Source organism: Notothenia coriiceps, unplaced genomic scaffold (assembly GCF_000735185.1).
Source record: "Notothenia coriiceps isolate Sejong01 unplaced genomic scaffold, NC01 NC01_scaffold00035483, whole genome shotgun sequence".
Taxonomy (NCBI): domain Eukaryota; kingdom Metazoa; phylum Chordata; class Actinopteri; order Perciformes; family Nototheniidae; genus Notothenia; species Notothenia coriiceps.
The window spans coordinates 133,644-156,501 of record NW_011368184.1 but is presented as its reverse complement, the minus strand read 5'-3'; the positions used below and the strand labels follow the sequence as shown (position 1 = coordinate 156,501).

General features: G+C 41.5%; 1 protein-coding gene across 6 annotated transcripts in view; it reads right to left on the bottom strand.

Moving 5' to 3' along the window:
- akap9 (A kinase (PRKA) anchor protein 9) overlaps positions 1 to 22,858 on the bottom strand; it is an 85,746-nt gene that overhangs the window by 55,907 nt on the left and 6,981 nt on the right. For 5 of the 6 annotated variants that reach the window (XM_010791469.1, XM_010791470.1, XM_010791474.1 and 2 more), the window contains exons 2-8: positions 19,629 to 19,901; positions 15,960 to 16,004; positions 15,094 to 15,156; positions 13,372 to 13,512; positions 12,915 to 13,070; positions 12,610 to 12,744; positions 9,546 to 12,503 (exon numbers count right to left, since the gene is read on the bottom strand). In XM_010791469.1, coding sequence (XP_010789771.1) covers positions 9,546 to 12,503; positions 12,610 to 12,744; positions 12,915 to 13,070; positions 13,372 to 13,512; positions 15,094 to 15,156; positions 15,960 to 16,004; positions 19,629 to 19,901 — 3,771 coding nt within the window. The remainder of the gene's footprint in view (positions 1 to 9,545; positions 12,504 to 12,609; positions 12,745 to 12,914; positions 13,071 to 13,371; positions 13,513 to 15,093; positions 15,157 to 15,959; positions 16,005 to 19,628; positions 19,902 to 22,858) is intronic. The other variant, XM_010791472.1, reaches the window with a different exon arrangement.

Sequence of the window (22,858 nt, the reverse complement as noted above, 5' to 3'; positions counted from 1 at the left end):
CAAAGGGGGCCGGCCACTGTTCGATTCCTGACAGGAGCAGAAGAACAAACAAAGGGCACGATAAAAACACGTCATATCGCAGTTTGGGCCATTTATCGGATTTATGCGTCTCCAGAGCTGTTTAACGCCAGTGGAACGAGACTCTCCGCGTGTAGATTGGCGTCCGGAAATAGAAACACATTGGTGGCAACATGTTAATTCCTAGTATTCTTTCCAAAAATGCCTTTAACCCAGTTCAGGGTAATAGTAATTGACCGAACAACTGGTAAGTGGGTTTTGTGAGGAGGATTTCAAGGGCACCTTCAGAAAGATTTATGGGTAGACAAAGGGCTGCAGAGCGATCAGACTATGTGAGGCCTTTGCTGATGGGTTCTCTGTCCTTGATTCCGTTATGAAAGGAGTAAAAAACAGAACAAACGGCAACAAAGAAAAGTGAAAACCATAAAGCAGATTAGAAAGTAAAGTATAGATTGCTCACTTTGACAGTATTCTCCTACAGAACACTGACAGCAGAAGAGAGAACATCTGTCCTTTACAACAAACACTATGTGAATCTGTTTAGGGTTACTAACACTGTAAATCTGCTCAGGTAATCCACAAATCTTTAGAAACTGTATCTGTGAGTGGAATTCACTTTTTTAGTATCCTGATTTCCACCGTGTATAATCCATGACTCTCCAGAACCGGGGCTCTTTTATTTAAGGACCTATTATGCAAAATGCACTTTGTGGATGTCTTTTTATAACATCAATGGTGCTCCAGGTGGTGTCGGGGACTCACGCAGCCGTTCAGAAAATAGAAACCCTCTCTCTTTTCTCCGTACCCAAAAATCTCTAAAAACGGGGAACAACGGAGCGATCCAGACTTGCGTCCGATATGACCGTAAATATCTGAAATGTGGACCCACGCGCCAATCAGAAAAGGTTGCTATCAGAAACAAGGCCGACTGTTCTTTGACGGTAATATGGGGTGTTTATACATTAGCATGCAGCTAACACTCAGAGCTAGACGCTGTACTGAGAGCATGTGTGTGAAGAAGCAGGAAGTAAAAAGGGAACTCACCTTGTGGTATAACCGCAAGAGAGAAAACTTGAGCTCCAACTGTTTCAGACGATAATTGATAATCCATGATTATGGCATTTCATCAACGGCAGTAGTCTTAGTTTAGACGGTAGCTGCCGGGGTCCCGGCGTGAGCTCCAGACCCCTTCCTTGTTTTAAAGCTTTATCCCGCCAAAGTCAGCCACTGAAAACAGGAAGTGGGACAATAGAGGGATTATGAGGCAGTGGGCTAGAACTGCGGTGTGATCTGTGTTGGGTTTTGAGGCGCAAAACCACTGTCATAGACACTGTTGTTGTTATATACTTATGATATTTGGTATTCCCTGAAAAAAAGAACCCTATGCTGCGCCCTAAACACAGCATTGAGTAGGTGACCTTTAACACGTGACAGGTTTCCTGGGTACATGATAATTCTCAAGCATCTCTGGACTTCCTGGGTTCAGCCCGGTCGTGCATAAGTCCCACAGATATCGTGTTGAGCGTCGATAGCGCACCTTGTTGAATCAGAATAACTTAATTAGTAATCGACAGCAGAGCACCGTTAACGAGTGTTACGAGCAACGAGAGGCAAAAGGCAGGCTCAAGGAAAGCCAAGCAATAATACAAGAGGGAAGTTAAGGCTACAAGTGAATAGCGTCAATGCTTAGTTTAACCTTAAAGATTATCAGCTCCGCGACATTTCTACCAGTTATTTACTCACATTAAGACAGTTTTTTTAGCATGCGTATTACCAAGTTTTCTGGAAATCAGCTGTTTCAGAATCTAGGTGCAAATAACCCAATGATAACATTAATGTGCTCATATTTTAATACATTTCACGAACACGAACTGAACATGTGGATAAAGGTCAGGTCCAAATTCTTCTTTCATTTGTTTCATTTTTTAGAGTCAAAGTTTTATAGAGATTTTGATATCTCTTTTATTAACTCCATACATCAAAAACTACTGTCAGCAGCGGTAAATATCCACTTCTTGCCGCCCATGTGTTGTTAGGCCAAAATCTTTATTGTCTAAAGAAGCGCTATACTGAGATCCTCGTTGACCGTTCCCTGTATCATTGCGACTTTTTTAGCTCGCGAGCCTATTATTTTTAACGCTTTTATAATTGTTTTTTTGTTTGTTTCGTTTGTTTTTTAATTATTATGTGCTTAAATTGCCACGTTAAGCCGTTTGAGGTTTGCCTCTGTGTCTTAAGCAATGGTGCTGTACAAACAAGACTAACGCTTTAATGATAGAGAAGTGTCGGGAAACAGTACTGAATGTCCTCTTCCCAATATCAAGAGCCCAACATGATAACAAAGGTATCAACTGTAGCTGTGAACATGACAGGATGTGTGAATTCCCTAGAAGAGCATGCAGGCACTGTTGAGGCATATGATGACCTATGTGATTAACATGATGAGTCAGCCTCTATGGAGAGAGACATATGACAAGCATGCGTCATTTCTGACCGTGGAGCTAAAATCTGAAGTAGAACCATTGAATACTGCTTTCTATTTCCCTCCATCTTGTCACTGAGGAACTCCCTCTCTCTGGATATCAGCATGTGAAAGGACACTGTTGCAGGAACGAGGTTGAGGTGCTCTGTATGTGATCGACTACTTCCATTCTGGAGAGGGGTCACGAGGTACATGGATCCTGAGATTCAAGCTCCAAGCCCGGGGATGCAGTGGAGAGTTTTTCTAACAGCACACTTCACACCCAAAACCTTTCTCTCTCTCCTCAAGGTATCTTGGCATCACCAACTCTCACGTATCCAGTGCGTCAAGACCCGCTTGCTGCATGGCTACAGATGGTTCGGTCGGTGTGGCCTCCTTCTCCGCCTCCATCACCCTCCCTCCTCTCTTACCGGGCCGCGCAGAACCGAAACGACGGACGGTAACTGTCTCATCAGTCCCGGACCCTCGATATCACGCGGTGTACTCCACCGGCGGTGGCGTTTCCTACATCCCCAAATGTCCGGTCATGTTGATCATGGTACAACCGGATCACCAGAGGCGGCGCAAACTCAGCGGCCGGCCAAGCCACAGCCGCATCACCCTGTTTCCCGCAGCAGAGGTGACAGAGGAGTGGAGCAGCAAAATACTCTAGACGCAAAGATAGAATAAAGAATAGGGGGGTACGAGGGTATCTCCGCTCTGTATTATGTCACAGCAGGGGGAAGTGTGGTAGTAGCAAATTAGCTTTAGTTAGCTGTACTTACAGTACATGTTTCTTGTAATCACGTACCTTTACCTCCACTCCGCTAGTTTTTCTGACAACTTTTTAATTTGACCTTCTTACACTTTGAACACAAATGAGCCTGTACTTTCACTTCTTAGCATGTTGGAACTCCCAAATACCTGACTTTCTACTTCTAACATTGAACTCAAATACCTGTACTTTCTACCTTCTTAACATGGTGACAGCAAATACCTGTACTTCTACTTCTCACATGTTGAAGCCACAATACACTGGTACTTTCTAGCTTCTACATGTTGAGACCCAAATCCCTGACTTTCTACTGTCTTACATGTTGAAGGCCCAAAAATAGCCTGTAGCTTTCTACTTCTTACCATGCTTGAACCCCAAATACCTGTACTTTCTACTTCTTAGCATGTTGAAACAAAACGCTGTGACTTTCTACTTCTTACATGTTGAACTCAAATACCTGTACTTTCTAACCTCTCTACATGTTGAACAGCAAATACCTGACTTTCTACTTCTTAGCATGTGAACAGCAAAATACGCCTGTAAAGCTCTACTCTTACACTGTTGATACCTCAAATACCTGTAGCTTTCTACTTCTTAATGTTTGAAACAGCAAATACCTGTACTTTCTAACCTTCTTTACATGTTGATACACAATATCGCTGTACTGTTCTACTTTCTCACATTGAACCAACATACCTGTAGCTTGCTACTTCTTAGCATGTTGAACTCCCCCAAATACCTGTACTATTCTACTTCTTACATGTGAACACCAAAATACCGTGTACTTTTACCTTCTTTAGCATGTTGAAAGCTCAATCACCCTGTACCTTTCCCTACTTCTCTCATTTCCAACGAGGCTGGTTCTTTTTAGTCCCTGAATGTGTGTTTTGGTGGCGTGACATTATTTGCTTCGAGTCATGGCGTGCCTATTGATTTGAAGCATCCGATCCGTGTATCCATCATTTCCTGTCTTCTCTAAAGAAGGAGGGTCCCATCGCGAAAACCGTTGCAGTGGCCGTTGGTCACCATTGGAAAAACAGTTCATTGAAGCTATTCAAATGACATTATTGTGATCTAATTAATATACAAGGGAGTCCAGGTACTCTTTTAAAAACCAGCTGCGTACTGGGTACTGTTTTACTGAAGTACATTTCAGAAGCCTCTTTGACCTTGACTGAGTAAAGAAGTTTATAGTCAGTACTTCTACTTTCACCAGAGTATTTTAAACATGAGTATCTGTACTTCTACTTGAGTAAAGGATGTGTGTACTTTAAACCCTCTCTCTCCCCAGGGAGGCTATCCGTGGGGGGAAACGAGGAAAAGACGGTCACCGTGTGGATGTATCGGAGGAACCGGGAAGCGTTGAAGCGACGGAGAACGTGGAGGAAGAAGAAGAAGAGAGCTTTGATTGTGTGGCGGCGGCTTTGAAGCTACAACGGGAAGTGGAGGAAGAGTGTAGCACACGGGTTTCTCGCCTCTTAAAAACTGGGGATCGCAGGAAGAGGAAAAACCAGTCCATTTTTAAGCGTGAGCAGAAGGCGGCGGCCACGTTGGGAATCGTTGTCGGGGCTTTTACTTTCTGCTGGCTTCCTTTCTTCTTGGTTTCCACCGCGCGGCCTTTCATCTGCGGCGTGGAGTGCAGCTGCGTCCCTCTGTGGCTGGAGAGGACGCTGCTGTGGCTCGGATACGCAAACTCCCTCATCAACCCCTTCATTTACGCCTTCTTCAACCGCGACCTGAGGACCACCTACAGCAACCTCCTGCGGTGCCGCTACAGGAACATCAACAGGAAGCTGTCGGCCGCCGGCATGCACGAGGCTCTGAAGCTGGTGGAGAAGCCGGAGAGCGACGCGTGAAGCTGCCGTGAAGAAAACAATATCATAATCAAAAAATCAAGATAAAGATTGAAGCTGCCGATCAGACGCTGCCAGGACGGTTCATTCAGAACACAGAAACTCTTGAAATCAACTAGAAAGAGATGTCTGGTTCTTTAATCTTTTTCAAAAGAGGCAAACAACAAGAAGAGCAATGTGTCCCCAGCCGAGTGCTCAGACTGAAGAGAGAGCTTTTATACACTTACAATGAATACATGGATAGAATCCTTCATTGTCATTACACAGGTACAATGAGATGAGTAGAGCTACTTACGGTGCCATCACTACATGACTTTGATCAGGGGTCATCAGGGGTCAGTTACCTCGAGTACAATAGATCTACTGTCTTCACATGTAAGGCTTACAGAAATGTATTATTTATATATTAAATACCATCATAGCTTTCAATTCTCTGATAATCATGATTTCCATTACAAGCGAGAAGCAGCCAATCAGACCCCAACAACGACGGTTCATTCAAACCACATTTGTGCGATGATTGCTGCGGGGAGATGAGGGATTTCATATTACATGTATTCAGCTTTTACGCAACGAGACTCTCCACGTGCAGATTGGTCAGAGACACATTTGGTCCTCATCTCATCTCATCCCTCTTTTCACGCCATATTCTTGCAAACATTGCCGTCACTGCAGTCAAATAAGATATTTAGAAAACGTGGGGTTTGTGAGGAGGCTCCCTGTGGTTTAGGGTTCTTCTAAAGGGCACTTTTTAAAACGGTGGTTACTTCTGCATCGCGTCCATCATGAGTCTGTGCGTTACCAGCATCGACAGGTGAGATAGAGTTATTATATGAACAGAGAAAAGCCTTTTATTCCTAACGATATGTCACAACATTGACACGTCTTATCATCGTGAGACAAGCCCGAGAACACACCAGGGCAGATGTAACACTTTATATATTTTTAATTGATGATTTATCTAACTTTTAGGCATGGAACGAGACTCTCCACCTTTAGATTCGGTCAGAAATAGACACATTTTGGCCAAATCTTATTCCTATATTCTTCCAAAATGGCCTTTACCCAGTCTAATGAAATATGTCGTGGAGACACTGTAACGTTGGGTTAGTGAGGAGGATCTCTGAGTCTTCATTAAGTGAGACGGCTAGATAGAATAATGATATTCACTTGGATAATTGGAGGGAAGAAACCACACAAAGTGTATCCAGAGAAAAGTAGGGTCCACACACCGTTACTGTCATTGTCTCATCTTTGTTTGGTAAATACTGTAAATCAAATCAAAATGTATTTATATTACACTTTTCATAAACTTCAAAGGTTTCGTAAAGTAATGTTTTGGTGCCATCTGTCTACGGGCTTTACACGATGTATCCTTAAGAGAATATTAGAGATGAGGGCTTGCATGGATGAAGGAAGGATGCTTTTCTTAAACCAGTGGCTGCTGCAGAACATTTCTGTGCAGCATGTGACGGCTGCACATCCAGAGCTGCCTCCAAACAGAAGATCTTTGCATATATCGTTGGATCTAAACACTGACGAGAGGAAGCTCTCCATCTCACTGGACAGTGTCTTCTTCTCTTTCCAGATCAAGCCAAGGACAAAACAAAAAGGAGAAGGCTTGAGCACCAAATGTATTCTCTTATCATCACTGTTTTATTTCACGATTAACACTAAATGATATGTAATGTTTGTACACACGTCAACACAGCCACGCCAAGACGTCCCTGGGATATACGTTCATATGTTTTGTGTCAATGTGTTGAATGTGCCAAAACCTTTCTTTCTTACTGCTAAAGTCATGAACTTGTTGAATCAGATGTTTTGTAATCAAGCGGCTCACATATGACGGGAGGGAGGTCAGAGATATTTGGAGGATGTCTTCAGCGTGCCTGTGCCTTTCACTGCGTTATCGTTAAAGGGTTACTTGCAGCACACAAAGGTCTCTTTTCCAGCTATGCACCTCACGTGTTAGACTTGACGCCATGTGTGAGAGACACTTTGAATGATCTACTTTTATGCTGGTTGTATATTTCATCATGCACAACATCTTGTGAAAAAAGAAGCTAATGGAGGTCTCTAATGGACACGATCCCAATCCATATCCATCAAGTAGTTATCAGTTGAAGTGTTGCTTATCTCTGAAGAACGTCAGAACATAATGTGTTAACTGTCTATGAGATTATCTGAGACACTAATGGGATGTCTGCTTATTAGTTTTCTTGTCTGAACCCAAAGATAATCAATTTTCAGCAAAAGGAAAAGAGACATAAGTAGTAAATCGTTGCACTTGAGAAGCTGCTTGCTGTAAATCTGTGGGTGTTTTTATTTGATAAATGACTTGAAGGCACGAATAAGAAGTCACAAATCTTTTTCTAAAACATTCATGAGATAAAAAAACGTATTTAATAAACTTTTACCATTACAAAATCTAAAGTTCAAATAGTAAAGATCTCCATTGTCTTCTCTATGATGATAAGTGAACATGTAATACTTCAAATACAACGGCTCAATCTGCATTGTGTTATTGGACTGAATGGACAAGTTGTGTTATGAATCTGCTTCATCAGGAGTGTGTGAGTGTAGCGGTGGGTGGGCAAATTAAATACCCCCAAAATAACTGTCATGCACCAAAAGTATGCTGTCTGTCTTTACACGATGTATAATGAAGAGAATCTTATATATATCATATTAAACTGACAAAAGGAAAGGAAAGAGAAAGTCACAATTACTATTCTTTGCTTTTTCAGCACCATGGACAGCGTCATCGTTCATCTAAACACAACAACTGTGGACTTAAAGAGGCCCTATTCTGCTTTATGGGGGTTTCCCTCTTTAAAGTAGAGACCCTACATACTGATATACACCTGAACATCAGCAGGAGAGGACTCTTTAAAGTAGAGACACTACATACTGATATACACCTGAACATCAGCAGGAGAGGACTCTTTAAAGTAGAGACACTACACACCGATATACACCTGAACATCAGCAGGAGAGGANTTCAGTGAACGCAACAGAGGCAAGACACCAGACCAATCAGAGAGTTGCATGGAAATACACGTGTGCTTGTGTCATTCAAGCTCGGCTCTGTGTGTGTGTGTGGCAATAGCACATTTAGTGTGATAGAGAGAGGGAGAGAGGGGGAGAGGGGGAGAGAGAGGGACCGGTGCTAGCGGGGACCGTGATGTTAGCATCTGGTTAGCTAGCTGCACTAACGGACATAAGGAGCTGTTTCCACAACAAGCTGGAGGAGAGTCCTCTCCTGTCAGACTGAGGGGCTCANCCCCCCGGACCCCCCTAGAGGAGGTGAGGACCACCCTGGAGGAGGTGAGGTACGCCCCCAAATAGCACTTTACCCCTGCTTATATGCCGTGAGCTGATTATGGAGCCTTCATTGTAACAGTAATTCAAATGCAATTAGCCTATATAAAAGGCCTCAAATTGGAAGCATTGTATGGTTTTCACTCAATTCTGCAATAGGTAGATCTCGCCTTTCACCTAGGCCGAGGTCGGTGATCTTTGGCTTAAAAAGGTTGGTGACCACTGATTTAAATGATACGTAGAAATTAAAGATATATATTTTTCTACTTGAAAAGACATCAGAAATGTCTGGACCATTTGTAATGTTACAGGTGATAAAAACATTATGAAACACATGAAATGGCAGACCGACACTGTACTGTATCCTTTGTCTGGTGTAAATGAGACACATCTTGAAGTGACACTGACACAGAAGTGACGGAGGTAAAATCAATTCTCACCTCAAAACCTTTCACTCCCTGTAGGACGGAAAGAAACTACAATGTACATATTTTTTTCAATGTCAAATAATTGAACGCAGAATACCGAGGGTGAGCGTATTCTTTTGTTTGGTTTTCAGATCTTTTTCGAAAGCAACATAATATTCAGTTTGAGGAGAAGCCGAATGGAAGGATTACAAATATGGTATAGTGTTCCTTTAAAAGTAGAAATGAGCAGAATATCGATGAAGTCTTGGCACTGTTGTGTGCAGGCTGAAATGTGTGCGCATGTTTTTCTTCTCCATTATTCTTCCCACAGTTGCACACAGCAAAGGTCTCTGAATGCATGAACTTAAAACATAATATGTATGACTGTGCTGCTGAATGCTACCTAGGAGAGCAAGGCTGCAGACACTCAGGCAGTCTGCAATCATGACCGTTAGTCACTGGAGGGAAAACATGTCAGAGCTGAAACCCCTCAGTCATACTCTCTTTTCGTGAGAGATTCATATAGCTATGAATGCTATTCCCACATCTTTGATGAAATATCACAGCATTAATTGTGAATGTGATATCAGTTTGAACTATTCATCCTTTGTAGAGCTCACTTTCTGAAAAGCCTTTTAATCACTCACTCAAACAAGTCATTTAGAAGAAGGTAGCGTTGCAGTGGAAGCATTTGAGTGCGTGCTTACCCGTGTGGTGCATCCATCTCCCTGATGTCCGTCAGTGGAGTCCTCTTTACCGGCCCTCTCTCGTGAACATGGCAAAACCTGGCTCTCCATCTGAGGCTGCGTCTCCTGCTCTGCAGCACTTGTTGCTCCCTCTTCCTCCAACACTGCCTCCTCCTCCCCCTCCCTGTGCTTTTCTTCTCTGCAGTCTGTGCCGGCGCTTCCCAGTTTGCGCTCCTGCTTCGTCTTCTGCCGTCTCTTGCGCCTGTTTGACCCTGAGGCGGTGGGCTTGAGCGGCAGGGATGGTCCCGCAACCTCCCCTACCGACTGAACCGCTGCTGGAGAAGGAGCCAGTGAAAGGTTCTGGATCTCAAAGGTCTGCTTGACGCTGTCTCTCTCGGATTCAGCTGCCCGTGAGAGAGACTGAAGAGCTTTCGTCTCTTCTTGCATAGATTGAATCTTAAGGTGATGGTCCTCAGAAGACACTGACTCATCAGCACGCTGGAGCTTAGCTTTTCCTTGCCCCCTTGTTTGCTTTCTTATCATTTCCTTTCTCTTTTCTAGCTCTCTCCCCAGGTTTTCACTCTGCGCGATGACTTTCACATTTTCTTGTCTTACTTTGAGCAGATCTCTCTCCAGCTGTGTCACTTTGCTCGCGGTAAACATCAGTTTCTCTGTAACTTCGGAAAGCCTTGCAGCCAGGCTCTCCTTCTCACTCAAAGTAACATTAAGCTTCTCCATTAACTCAGTAGTATCTTTCTCTATTACAGCGTGTTCCCATGTGTCTGTATTCGCTGCGCCCCTTTTGCTGCTGCGACCCTTCAGCTCGCCAATCTGTGACTGAAGGCTGGAGATTTTTGCCTCAAACTCAAGTGTCTCCTTCAGAGTCCTCTCTTCTAGCTGCGTTTTCGCCTCAATAAGACATGTGTACTCCTCCTTCAGCTCCTGATAGTTTACCTCAAAATTCTTCTCGGCAAAAGAGAAAGTAGTCCTCTGTTTATCAATTTTCTCAGTAAACTGAACTACTTGTTGTTGTTTTTGATTATTCTCTGCTGTGAGTGTCTCCATTGTCAGATGTGTGGAGTCCAACTCTTCTTTCAAAGTGTGATTAGATTCTGTCAATGTCTGTTTTTCCGATTCCTGATCTTTCCATTTGTTTTCCCAACAACGTTCCTTTTCTCTTGTTTGGTTTTCAAACAGCTCTGTTTTCTTTAGCAATGACTGAATTTCATTTCCCATACGAACTCGTTCTTCTCCTCCCTTTCTCAGCTCCTCGATCTCTACCTGAAGTTCTTGGAGCTGCTGGAGAAGCTTGTCTGCTTTGGAGCTGTGCAAAGCCATCTTCAGATCTTCCTTCAGTCCAAGGATTTGGTGGAAAAGCTCATCCCGCTCTGTGGCAAAACTTGACCTCTCTCTTCGTAACAGATGCAGCTCTTCTTCAGAACCCTTGCGCAGGTCCTCCAGAGCTTTCTCGTGTTTGATAGCAGCTTCGTTGAGAAGGTTCTCCGTGTTTAGGAAGCCCTGCCTTTGCAAATCCTCCTTAAGCACGGTGAGCTCTTCCTCATGGCTGAACAGAAGCTGAGTCCTCAGTCGCTCCAGCTCTGACTCCTGTGACTCGGCCATGCGGTCCAGCACAGCATCTTTCTCTCTCTCCAGCATATCCAACTTGATTTTGTAATTGGTCGTTTCCGATTCATGTTTTATTTCTGCTTCCTCAGCCGCTTCCTGAGCAGCATCCAGTTCGCTGTTAAGATTGTCGATGTGCTCCTGGAGGCGCTGCAGTTCACCTCGATGGCTTTCCTGAGAGATAAGGCTTTTGGAGACCTGCTCCACTTGTTCTGTAGCAGCACGTAGATCTAGGAGGAGACCCTCCACCTTGGCCTGCAGGTTGAACTTCTCTTGGTTGACTTGGCTTAGCTCATGTCTGACGTTGTCTTGCATTGCTTGGGATTGCTGTAAAGTCTCTTGAAGCTCCCTAGTCTTAGCATTGAGTGTTTCCACCTCAGTGCTAACAGTGGAGCTTTGAGACAGCTGTTGAGATTTCAGAAGCTCGAGCTCAGCACGATGTTGCTCGACCATTTGATCCACTTTCGCTGCATGCTGCAAATTAACCGCCTGCTTCATCTGGACTATTTGCTCGCCGTACATCTCATCCAGCTCTGCCCTGAGAATTTCGAGGTTCCTCGCATTCTCTTCCTGCATTTGTTGGATTGTGTCGCCCTCCGACAGGCTACCTTGGTGATTACGCTTCTGCAGATCCTCCACTGTGCCCATGAGCTGCATGATTTCATTAGATGACATTCGCTCTTTCTGTCTGGAGGTTGCAAGTTCACCCTTACAGCTTTCTAACTCAATCCGATCTTTCTCCCAGTCTAATTTACATCCCTCCATTTCGCTTTTACAGCTTTCTAACTCCACACGATCTTTCTCCCAGTCTAATTTACATCCCTCCATTTTGCTTTTACAGCTTTCTAACTCAATCCGATCTTTCTCCCAGTCTAAATTACATCTCTCCATTTTGCTTTTACAGCTTTCTAAGCCTGCCTTGTTGTTCTCCGACTCATCCATGCATCGTTCAAACTCTGCCTCTTTTGCAGCCATTCGCTGTTTGAGGTCACACAGATGTTTTTCAGAGGACTCGAGCTCATCCTCGAGCTGGGTGAGAGAGTAGTCGCGTTCTGAAATGACTCGCTCGTACTCTGCTATGATCAGGTCTTTCTCTGAAGGGCCTGTAATATTGTCATCAGTAGTCCGTGCCACGTGAACAAGTTCCTCTCTGAGCAGGGTCAATGACCGCTCCTGCTCTGTGATTATTGCAGTTAATTCAGTTTTCTCTTTCAGTGTTTGTGCAAAAGACGTCTCTACCGTCCTTATCTCTGTCAGCGACTGCTCCTGACTCATAATAACTTTGTCTTGTTCAGCAATAAGCAGGTCCTTTTCATTTATTCTTTGTAGGAATGATTCTTCTGATCTTCTCCCCAACTGCAAATAAACAATTCTCATTTAAGCAGGGGCAACCTGGAGAACATACTGTGTAACCACTTTACATGTCTAAAAGATGTCTGCAGCTTCACATTAGGCCTCTTACCGTCTCCATCTCACTGAGTTTGAGCTGGAGCTCCTCCAGCTGCGGCTGGTATTGCGTGAGCTGCTGCCTGGCCTGCAGAAGATCAGCTGCTGTGCTGCTGTGGCTCGTGTTCCTCAGAGTCTCGCCCGCCTGAAGCTGAGATTTTCCCATAAACAGATGCGTTTTTAATTAAAACATGGACTACAAGGAGTAGAACAAAAATAATAATAATAATAATAATAATAGTGTAATGACATGTAGTGGCTAGGGAATATAGGACTGAATAGCTAATATAACATAGTAGTTTATACTTAAAACATTCCCACCTGCTGGAACTGAATATGTAGTTTTTGGCTTTGCTCCGTCAGTTCCAGGAATTCTTTCATGGTCTCGTCTTTCTCCTCACGAGCCTGCTGGAGGTTAGCTGTGAGCTGCGTGATGATGCCATCTCGCTGCTTCAGAGCCGCCTCAAAGTCCTGAAGCTAGTAAGGTCAAATGCAACTAAGTAAAATCACTTTACAGACAGCTTTCAAGATGCTACCGAGCAGAGAAAGGATTAAGCATCAGAAAGAACCTTCCGGGCTTTCTGATGGGAGGAATAAACAAGTTCTCGGCATTTCATTGTAGACAGTGAGAGCTACAGATGGAATTGCAGTATGACAAATAATTGGAAATGGATGACAGGTGACCATTTGTTATTCAAAACCAAATGCAAGATGTGTTCGTGTGAAAATACTCGTTGATTTTCACAACAACAACAACAACGACGGGTAATGAATGTACCTGCTGTATTCCCTCTGTGCCAAAGGCAGATCTGATATCTTCAAGCTCTCGACTCAGCTCCTCCACTGCCTGGGTCTTTGCGGCTAGTTCCTCTTCCATCGTTCCTCCCTTTGTCACCTGTCGCAGGGGCTCCACCTCCTCCTGAGTAGGAAAATGTGCTCTTTTTACAGGGTTTTGGTAATGCCATTAGGAATGAGCTTAGCAATTATTCGCCACCGTAAGGCAACAGCAGTTAGTTACAAGAGCCACATGAAAGTTCAATAAATGTGTTAATGGTTTTCTCTGCTAAGGATTGCTTTACAGATAAGGGTAAAAATGCATCTCCAATAACCCAAGGCCATTTAGGCAAAGTCTTTGTTAGTACTGTAAGCGTGAGTTAAGGCCTGCAAGAAAAATGATTCAACTAAATATCTGAAATTGCACATTATACTGTTTAAAAAACAAGAGATGTCGTAGGTTTAGCAAAATTATCACACTTTCAATTTAAGATCGAAAGGCATTTGCATTGGTGCTGAATACTCATGATACTCATATCATTTAAGCAGTAATTAAATGTCTCATCCCACACCAAGTGATTTCATTTGAATAATTTTGAGGATAAAAACAGCGCCGCTCACGTGGTATCAGGTTTGGCTGTTTTGGTGTTGGAGCTACAGACTATCAGACGTAATGACAAATATGAAATACATTTGCACTGTATATATAATATGTTTTTAAGTGAGCTTTCAGACAGAGACCTTCTTGAAGGCAAGAAAAGCTAATTCATGCAGCAGTACCAAAAGTTAGGTTGACTTGATCAGCCTTAACACAGAACACTTGTATGGCTAAACATCAAGGGAACTGTAGTCCTGTGATGATGGACTTCATGTTTGAGACAGTGTCTTTAGGGACAGTCAAGAAACACTAAGCATATTGAATATATACAATTCACAATATGTGATAGAATATGCAACAGTAGAGATAAATGCTGCAGCCCTCATACAGAGAGTATTTGGATTGTATTATAGATTATTCATAGCAAAACACACAAGTCAAAATCCTCACTAAGACACAGTTAATTGTTCCTAAAGAGTGGATCAATATGGGTTTCATTTTGCATATTTCAATGAAACATTAAGTTATGGTAACACTTTTATACTATAAGAATAGTTCAGTTTATAAATAACTTCTGACATTATTATCTTTCTTAACATATCAGTGTAATTCAAACTGCAGCTGGCATGTCATTTTGCTCCCCAGCTATCCCACCTTTATTGATTAGCACCTCCTTGGTGTCCCTCCCCTGTTCAAGTATAACCTCAGTGTATCTAAAGAGAGCAGCTCTTTATAAACCCCCCCCATGTGCTCTCTCCTTCAAGCTCTTCACAGTACTTTTTTTCATCTCTTCTTCTTCCATTTCTCCCAGAGGACTGTCCTCCAGTTTTCACAAATAATTGACACTTCTAAAATGTCACACTGCCCTGTTCCATCCTAAACTGCTCAGCCATTAGTGCTTTCAAAATAGTCATTCATAACATAGAAAGATGTGTACTTCTCTTCCCTACGATACAGCTTTCAAATTCCTATCACACATAACGTTATGGTTTAGTGAGTACAGCATTAAACAGGCTTGGTTAGTGGGTTATAGGAAATCTTGCAGAGGACTAAAGTGTAAGCAAACAGACAGTTACGTCCAGCAGCCGAAAGCCGAGCCAAAAGAGCTGCTTGATCAGATTACTGTACCCAGACAAAATCCTTCGAAAGCATCATCAGGCTCTCTGTCATCTCCTCATGGCACCCATTCACCTGTTAATTCAGAACGCTGTCAGCCAAACTTTAAGATATAGGAGCTGTGACGGAGAAGTCCACATTGTTTCCAAGGTCTTAATTGGGTAGATTAGTACTGCTAAAGTCTGGTGATTCGTTTTTTGGGCAAATGTTTTGAAATGTTGGTTTTAAAATCACCTTTAAATCAAGGATTCAAAGTTTTCTGTGTTTAGTTTTAGATAACAGATGTTCCTTGTTGACGATAGTTAATAGAAGTCACATTTTTACAAGAATGAATATCCTTCATTTGACTGATAATAACATCATTTATGTATCAGATTTGATATACAAAATTCCACTCAAAGTGCAGAAGGGAACACGTTTCACCTATTTTCTGGAAAATAAGTGGCTGGGTCTGTGGTTGGATTTCTGTGATTTATCCACCAAAGGCATACCAGCATGGGATGTGTTATAACCTAGCTAGTAGTCTGAATGTGTGGAGGTGTACTGAAAGACTACAGTATTCAACAAAGGTCTACATGGCTAATAAGCTGTACAAATATTTACTTTCACAAAATCAACAAAAGCATCCTCTGGTAGTTAAATATGGATCTCCAGAAGCCCTTCTAGAAGATGCTTCAATATGCAAGTTGCATCGATGTAAACTTGGCATGGTAAAAAACATCTATTGTAGAAATGGGAGATAAGGTATTGTGAACGAGGTTAAAAAAGACACTAAAATATCATATCAAATGATCCCCCAGCCCTAATTTGAAGTCAAGGGGGGGGGTGGGGTTTGTCTAACGGTATGATGATACATTTTTTCAGAACGGTCCTCTCACCTCTGAGGAATAATCTTCAGCCGTCGTGGACACTTCACTCTCCGGCTGCAACAGAGGAGATTAAGACAATATAATCAGTACTGAATTTTAAAAAACTAAAAAAAGTAATGATAAATGTTGAATAAAATAATAAAATATGAGCCACGTAAAAGTGATTTCAATCTGTTCACAGGAAACGTAAGTAGTAGTACTTTACATGACAGACAAAGCATCACAATTGAGCATAAACAAAGTCAAATAAACAGTAAACATTTTAAATATGTGTAATCTTTTATTGTGAAATTAAAACCGGACTATGTAGTGATTACAGTTTCAAGAAATCTTCCACAAAATGCACATGATAAAATGTTGAATCTGAACAGTTTGATAAACACTGCCTGCATGATGTCCTATTGCTGTGGGCACTCAGCATTAACATATGGGCCTAACCTCCTTCCATCACACAGCTCCTTTCTCACTCCCACTGAGTAATGACGGCCACTATTCAACTCTATGTTAGAGTTAATTCAAGGGTCATACATTTCAACTGTATGTGGCCCACGAGCGGTGAAAGGGAGAGTTTTACTAGGAATTGATTGCAGATCTTAGAGATCGTAGAGAAAACGCGCACGGAGAACAGAACACGTGAACACAATGTCAAAACCTCATTGAACGAGAGCGAGAAGTTTCCTTGCCGCTGGCGCTGTCTAAGGCGTCCTCTATGATTCAACACACTTATATTTGTAATTACTTGAGCTGTGAAAGACTGTGGTTATGTTTCCACAGCAACCGCTTCCTGCTAACAGAAAGCAGCGTCACTGACAAACCTCGAACCCGTTAGTTTGGGATCAGAACGATGTAAAAAGGCATAAAGCATTTCACTGTGTGTATGGCTCAGTCTGTTACGTTGTTAGTGTTACATAATACATCTCAGTGCTCTATGTTCCACAGCCTTTTATAACAGAGAGGAAGTAAAAAAATGTTCTGTGCAACACATCATTCATACATTAAATTAACCTTAAGGTCTGTAGAAAAAGTGTTGCAAGGCCACAGGAATTGGTCGCGCAGGCCGACGCATCTCATCCTGTTTAAAAGGCAATTGTTTGTTTCCATGGCAACTGGAAGTTTAGTGGGCATGTACCGCATCAAGTGTACAGCGGGTCCAGAACGGCTGCACAGCGGTGATAAAAGAGACTGAGAGGAAAAAGTGTAAGAGCCCTCAGATATGTGCACATTGTTTTCCAAACTGTTTTTAAATAGCTTATTTTCTATGAAATATTTATTTATCAGAGCCATTGTTGAGACTGCTGAATGAAATGTGTTGCAGGTTATAAGGTCAGGTATGTTTGTAAAGCTTACAGACCAAATAATAACTATGCTCTTAAAATCTTTCGATTAGGGCTGCTCAATTAATCGTATTTTAATCGCGATTACGATTATGGCTTGCAACGATTAGGAAAACAACGTAATCGAAATAAAATGATTATTTTTTTATTATTATTTTTTTTAAATAATCTTTTTTTTTTTTTTTCAGTTGAATTATACTTAAAGTTCAGGGTAATCAACTGTTAAAAACATACTGTTCACATATTTTTCTCCAATAAATGGATGTTTTCAAAGTCAATGAATAATCGCATTTAATAATCGCAATTACAATTATTGACCCAAATAATCGAGATTATGATTTTTGCCATAATCGAGCAGCCCTACTTTCGATGTCGACAAAGAATATTAAACTGACTCACCATTTGTTGCATTATGAAAGCGGGCTTGGCTTGCATGAGACACGGTAGCATTTGTGGATATTTAATGAATTTGTAGAAGCCTCAACATAAAATGTCATCCCTTTAAAGTTTCAAACAGCATGCCTGATGAAAGTACTGGTCTGTAGTGTATTAAGCAAACTAAAAACTAAGAAGTTTAAAAGTTCAACCCACAGGACAACAAATCAGCACTGCACCAACATTTAAAATATCAAATATTCCATAGGGAAATCTTGTCTCTCAGCACAGTAGTCGAGTTTTAATCATCAAGTGCTGTTTTTAAACATCATATAATAAAGTATGAAGCCTCCTCCAGGCAAAATGTATCATTGACAAATTAAACCGGATGCATGCTGCAGAAAAAGTATTTAACACGTTGAAAAGTCCAATCTATACTGTTGGGATACAAAGTTTCAAATACGAAATGCAGGCTCTCAGTTATAAGATTGTTTGTGCATTTTAGTCTAATTATGAGGGCTCAATTAAAAGCAAAGTAATTATTAATGAATTAATGGTTTTGCTATTGGAAATGTTATTCTTGTGTGTGCTTGATTACAAAAAATGTCATTTAGAAATGTTCTTTCTATAAAGTGGTAAAGGTCTCCTTCATTAGTTACTTTTAAATGTCGGTTTTTGAGTTAAGCTGTGTGACTCAGAAAAGCAAGACATCTCCAGCTGAATCTTTTCATTAAAGAAAACACTTAATTATACAATTCTGAAGAAATTAGGAAACAATTCATTTTCCAGCCTAAATTCCTACATCGCTGCCCAGCGCTCTCAGTGGGACCGGTTGTCATGACAGCTACAGCGGCTCATTTGGCTCCAGGAGACAAACAAAACTCTGGAGAGGACGATGATCATTTTAACAAAGATCTATCACTGCTTGTGTTTTCTCTCATAGGCTCTTTCACAGTCAGTGCATGTTAATGATGAAAGAGTGAAGCCTTCAAATGCCTTGTGTTGAAAGGCTTTCTTGGTGCAGGAGAAGCACAGACTACATCAGACTGCAGCATTAGAGACAGAGGAAATGCATTCGGAGGAACGCTCATTTTTAAAAAGGCTTCAAATGTGTCCTTTCACTGGAGACAATTAATGACAGATTCATGAATAAACATTATTCATCTTTTGTGAAATTGTTTGTGACTGAGAGAAATATGCTAGTGCTGTTTCAAAGCACACAGACAGTGAACCTTCAGATTTGAAACACCATTCTTAGCAGGGATCTTCTGCTGACGTGAATTCATATATTTTTGGTGTTACTTGATTTTTTAATTAGCATTAAAAATGAATGAGCTGATCATTTTATAATTCATTCCATAAAATAAACATTTTTAGAAGATGTATTTTACAATATGTTAGACCAGTAGATTACTTTGGACACTTTAAGATGTCAGCACCAACAATGGTGTTTTGTATAATTCAGGATGCAACAGTGTGTTCTTAATTTGATAATTGAAGACTTATTTGAGCATTTTAGGTAACCATAATCTCATCTTAAAATAAATGAACACATTTTTCACCTTCCCATTTCATGCATTACAACATTTTATGATTACATTCAAACATTGAAAATGTATTTGAAGTTAAACTATCAGTCAATTATTTGATAACTCAATCAACAGAAAATGAATTGCCAAATATTTTGTCATATATTTTAAGCAACAATTCCAAAACGAATTTATTGGTTTTCAACTTCCCAAAGGTAAACATTCACTGGGTTTCTTAGCGTTCTTTGATATTAAATTAAAAAATGTTTGGGGTTTGGACTATTCAATGAACAAAAGTAACTATTTCAATATGTCAAAATGCCCTTCAGGAAATGTTCAAATGTTTTCTCATAAATTCGTTTTTGCACCTTTACCTTATTTTGTGTTTTTCTTGTGCATTGAAATAAATAAAGGGGACTGTAATAACTGAAGGTGCGTACCTCTATGGTGTAGGTCTGGTTATGTTTGACCGTCTCTCCGCTCCGCAGCGTCCTGGCGAAACTAAACTCGTTGGTGGGGGGGTCTTCATTCCCTTCTTGTGATCTATCACGTCCTCGGCCTGAGATCTCTTCTCCTCCCACAGACTGATCCGGCTCGCCCTCCACTCGTCCCTGAGAGTCCCCCTCAGAGTCCTCCGCAGCTTTCTTTTTCTTTTTCTTTTTCTGATGCTTCTGGGAGTCCGCGTGAGCTTTTCTCTGCCGATACTCAGCCAACTGGAGAGGGAAGAGAGAAACAGACAGTGTTAAAGAATAACAAATGACATTTTCAGCTTCTCCTTGGAGGTAAAGTAAGTGAAAACATGTTCTATAACACTTCTTGGAAGGGTTATTCTCGTGTACATCTCGGGCTGGAGCCTGTTCTCAGATCTTTGTTTACCTGACCTTAATGCTTAAGCTTTAGAGCATAACCTCCTGCTTTAGCATGATTCACAACTTTGTTAGCCTCCCACAAACTAATAAAGAAAATATAGAAAAAGAACAAATAAACCTACTCCGAGTCGGCACAGATTGCTCAAATGAAAGCGCTGCATTATGTGTCACAAAAAGACGTCTCCCCCGCTGTGAATGAGTCCTCCCTCCCTGAGTCTGTATCACCCGACACATGCCTCTTGCTCTGCCAGGTGCTAATCCTGACTAGTGGGATTACATTTCCAAACTATGTCAATGATCGGAACTAAAACATTATGTCATCTCTCTCGTTTTGTTTGAATTGTTTATGTTCATAATTTAGAGAGACAACTTTGTGTTGGTTCAAGATCTCCACTTTATATCAATTTAATTGGAACAAGCAGCACAGCAGGAGATCACAAAAGTTACAAAATCATTGAATGTTAGATATTTATACATATGAACAAAGACTAAAACTGCAGACTATAAGTGAGACCCTCCTGTCTCAATTAAGCCAACTGGTAAGATAACAGAGCCCCTGTGGTCCAGTCTGTCCCTCATGCAGAGCTGAGCAGGGCACAGACATGATTAGTCACCGAAACGATTAACCATTCAGGCCAAGCTAAGCAGATCAACTCCTACCTGTGCTGTGCTCAACACCATAAAAAAACCTTTAGTCTATTTGAATCCCAGCAGAACCTATGTATAATTATTTGTGGCAGATAATAAAAAAGAATAATCCAAAAATAATCTTTTTGCATTCTGGACGATGAAAGATGATACATTTAGTTTTTGAGTTTAAATAATGAATAATCAACTACAGACACAATTTAATTCATTTTATGTCATTTGAACAACCATTTAATCCAGCAACAGTTCCATGTTTTCTGGCCCTAATCCAAAACATAAAGGTATTTTATTATCCATTGTTATTAGCTTTCATATTCTCCATTTCAAGGTAACACAGGACTTTTTATCTTAAGAAAATACTTTTAAAACAGTTTTGAAGCGTAGGAGCAAACAGATCTAATAACTAACTATTCATTATTTTTCCCTTTCTTTCACACAAATTCATTTTGTACTGAAAACAAAAGCAGCAAACGTTACTAGAAACACAGTTTGTTCCAACTACTGACATGTATTATATATGAGTTCCGGCGACAGCTCACAGCCGGGCTGCAGGTGTCGCAGCACAGGTGTTACAAGGATTGCCATAGATATACACAGACTGTTGCCACGGATACCGTGCTAATGCCTGCTCAGCTGTCCTGGAAATGGCAAAGAACCCCATGACAGGAATAATTACCCTAAATGCACTTTAACATATGGGTTTGGCACTATTTTTGGAAGTGCTTATGTTTTTTTTCAAACGCCAAGAATGAACTTTCATGCTTTAACTTTGAAACTCTTTGCCTGTTTTTGTCCAGTTACTCAATTACTTAAAAATGAAGAAACGTTATATCATTGTTGCAAAATGTATATTTAAATAAAATAATGGATAATTCCTTCTCATGATTTGCAACACACCTACATATCCATTAAATATATTCACACTCAGTCAAGTTGAATTGTTCTGTAACATTTCTGACAGTAGTTAATAACATATTGTTTCAAAGTATATATGGTCATATCACAGATCCTTAAATGTCAGTTTGTCATTTCACCCATGTGCGACAACACCGTCCTCTCAGCATTCAGGCACAATGCAAATAAGTACAAATTGTACACAGTGAGAACAGTGCTTACATAAGAAGTGATTTTGTACCACACTCCTGTAGCAGCAACATTAGCATAAAGGAGAGCACTGTTTGACGGCTCTGGTATGGTGATGCTGCACTAAAGGTTAGAGGCGGACACGACAGAGCTGAGAGTGGGCGTCGTGGTCCATTATACATAGACGACTTTTGGCTGTATTCTTGAGTGAGCGAGCACTGTATAATGCCTGAAGCAACAAAAACAAATCGAGGTGCAGGTTAACGTGGTCTACGTTTGCGGCCTAGAGTGGTTTTGTTCGTTGTTGTATAAAATGACATACAACAACAAACCCTACGACACTAGCGGATGAAAAGTGTACCTAAATTTTCTCTCGTTTTGCGACAGCACGTATTTAGACTGACACCATTTACAAAAAGTCTGTCGTCTAGCCCACTTGTCGGATGGTCAGAGACGGAGGACCCTACCGCCTGTGTCGGGCTGATGTTCGAGACCAGAGGGACCGTCTATACGAGGCGAGCCGGTCCGTCTTATCGCCGTCGGACTATACTTATTCGTCGAGTCAGTTTCCGACGCCAAAGCGCCTCCTGAAGAGGTTCTTGAGTCGATAAAGAAGACCCGTCAGGTTCCACGTACAGCAGTAAATCACTACACACAATAAAAAACTAAAATGTAGGTATTAGAACAACAACCCAAAAGTCTCGGGAGTGATGAACCACAAACTTGGACATCTAGAAGGTAGGACATTCTGACCGTAAGCTAAGTACAGAGGACCATAGATTACTGACTGCGAGCAAGACCTCGTGCTGTCTATCATCCACACACACGACACACACACGCACACACACACCACACACACACACACGACACCACAACACACACACACAGACACACACACCACCACACACACACACACACACACACACACACACACACACACAGCACACCACCACACACAAACACCACACACACACACACACACACACACACACACCACACGACACCACACCACACACACACACACACACACACACACCGGGGAAAATCGAAAGATTCGACACACGACATCC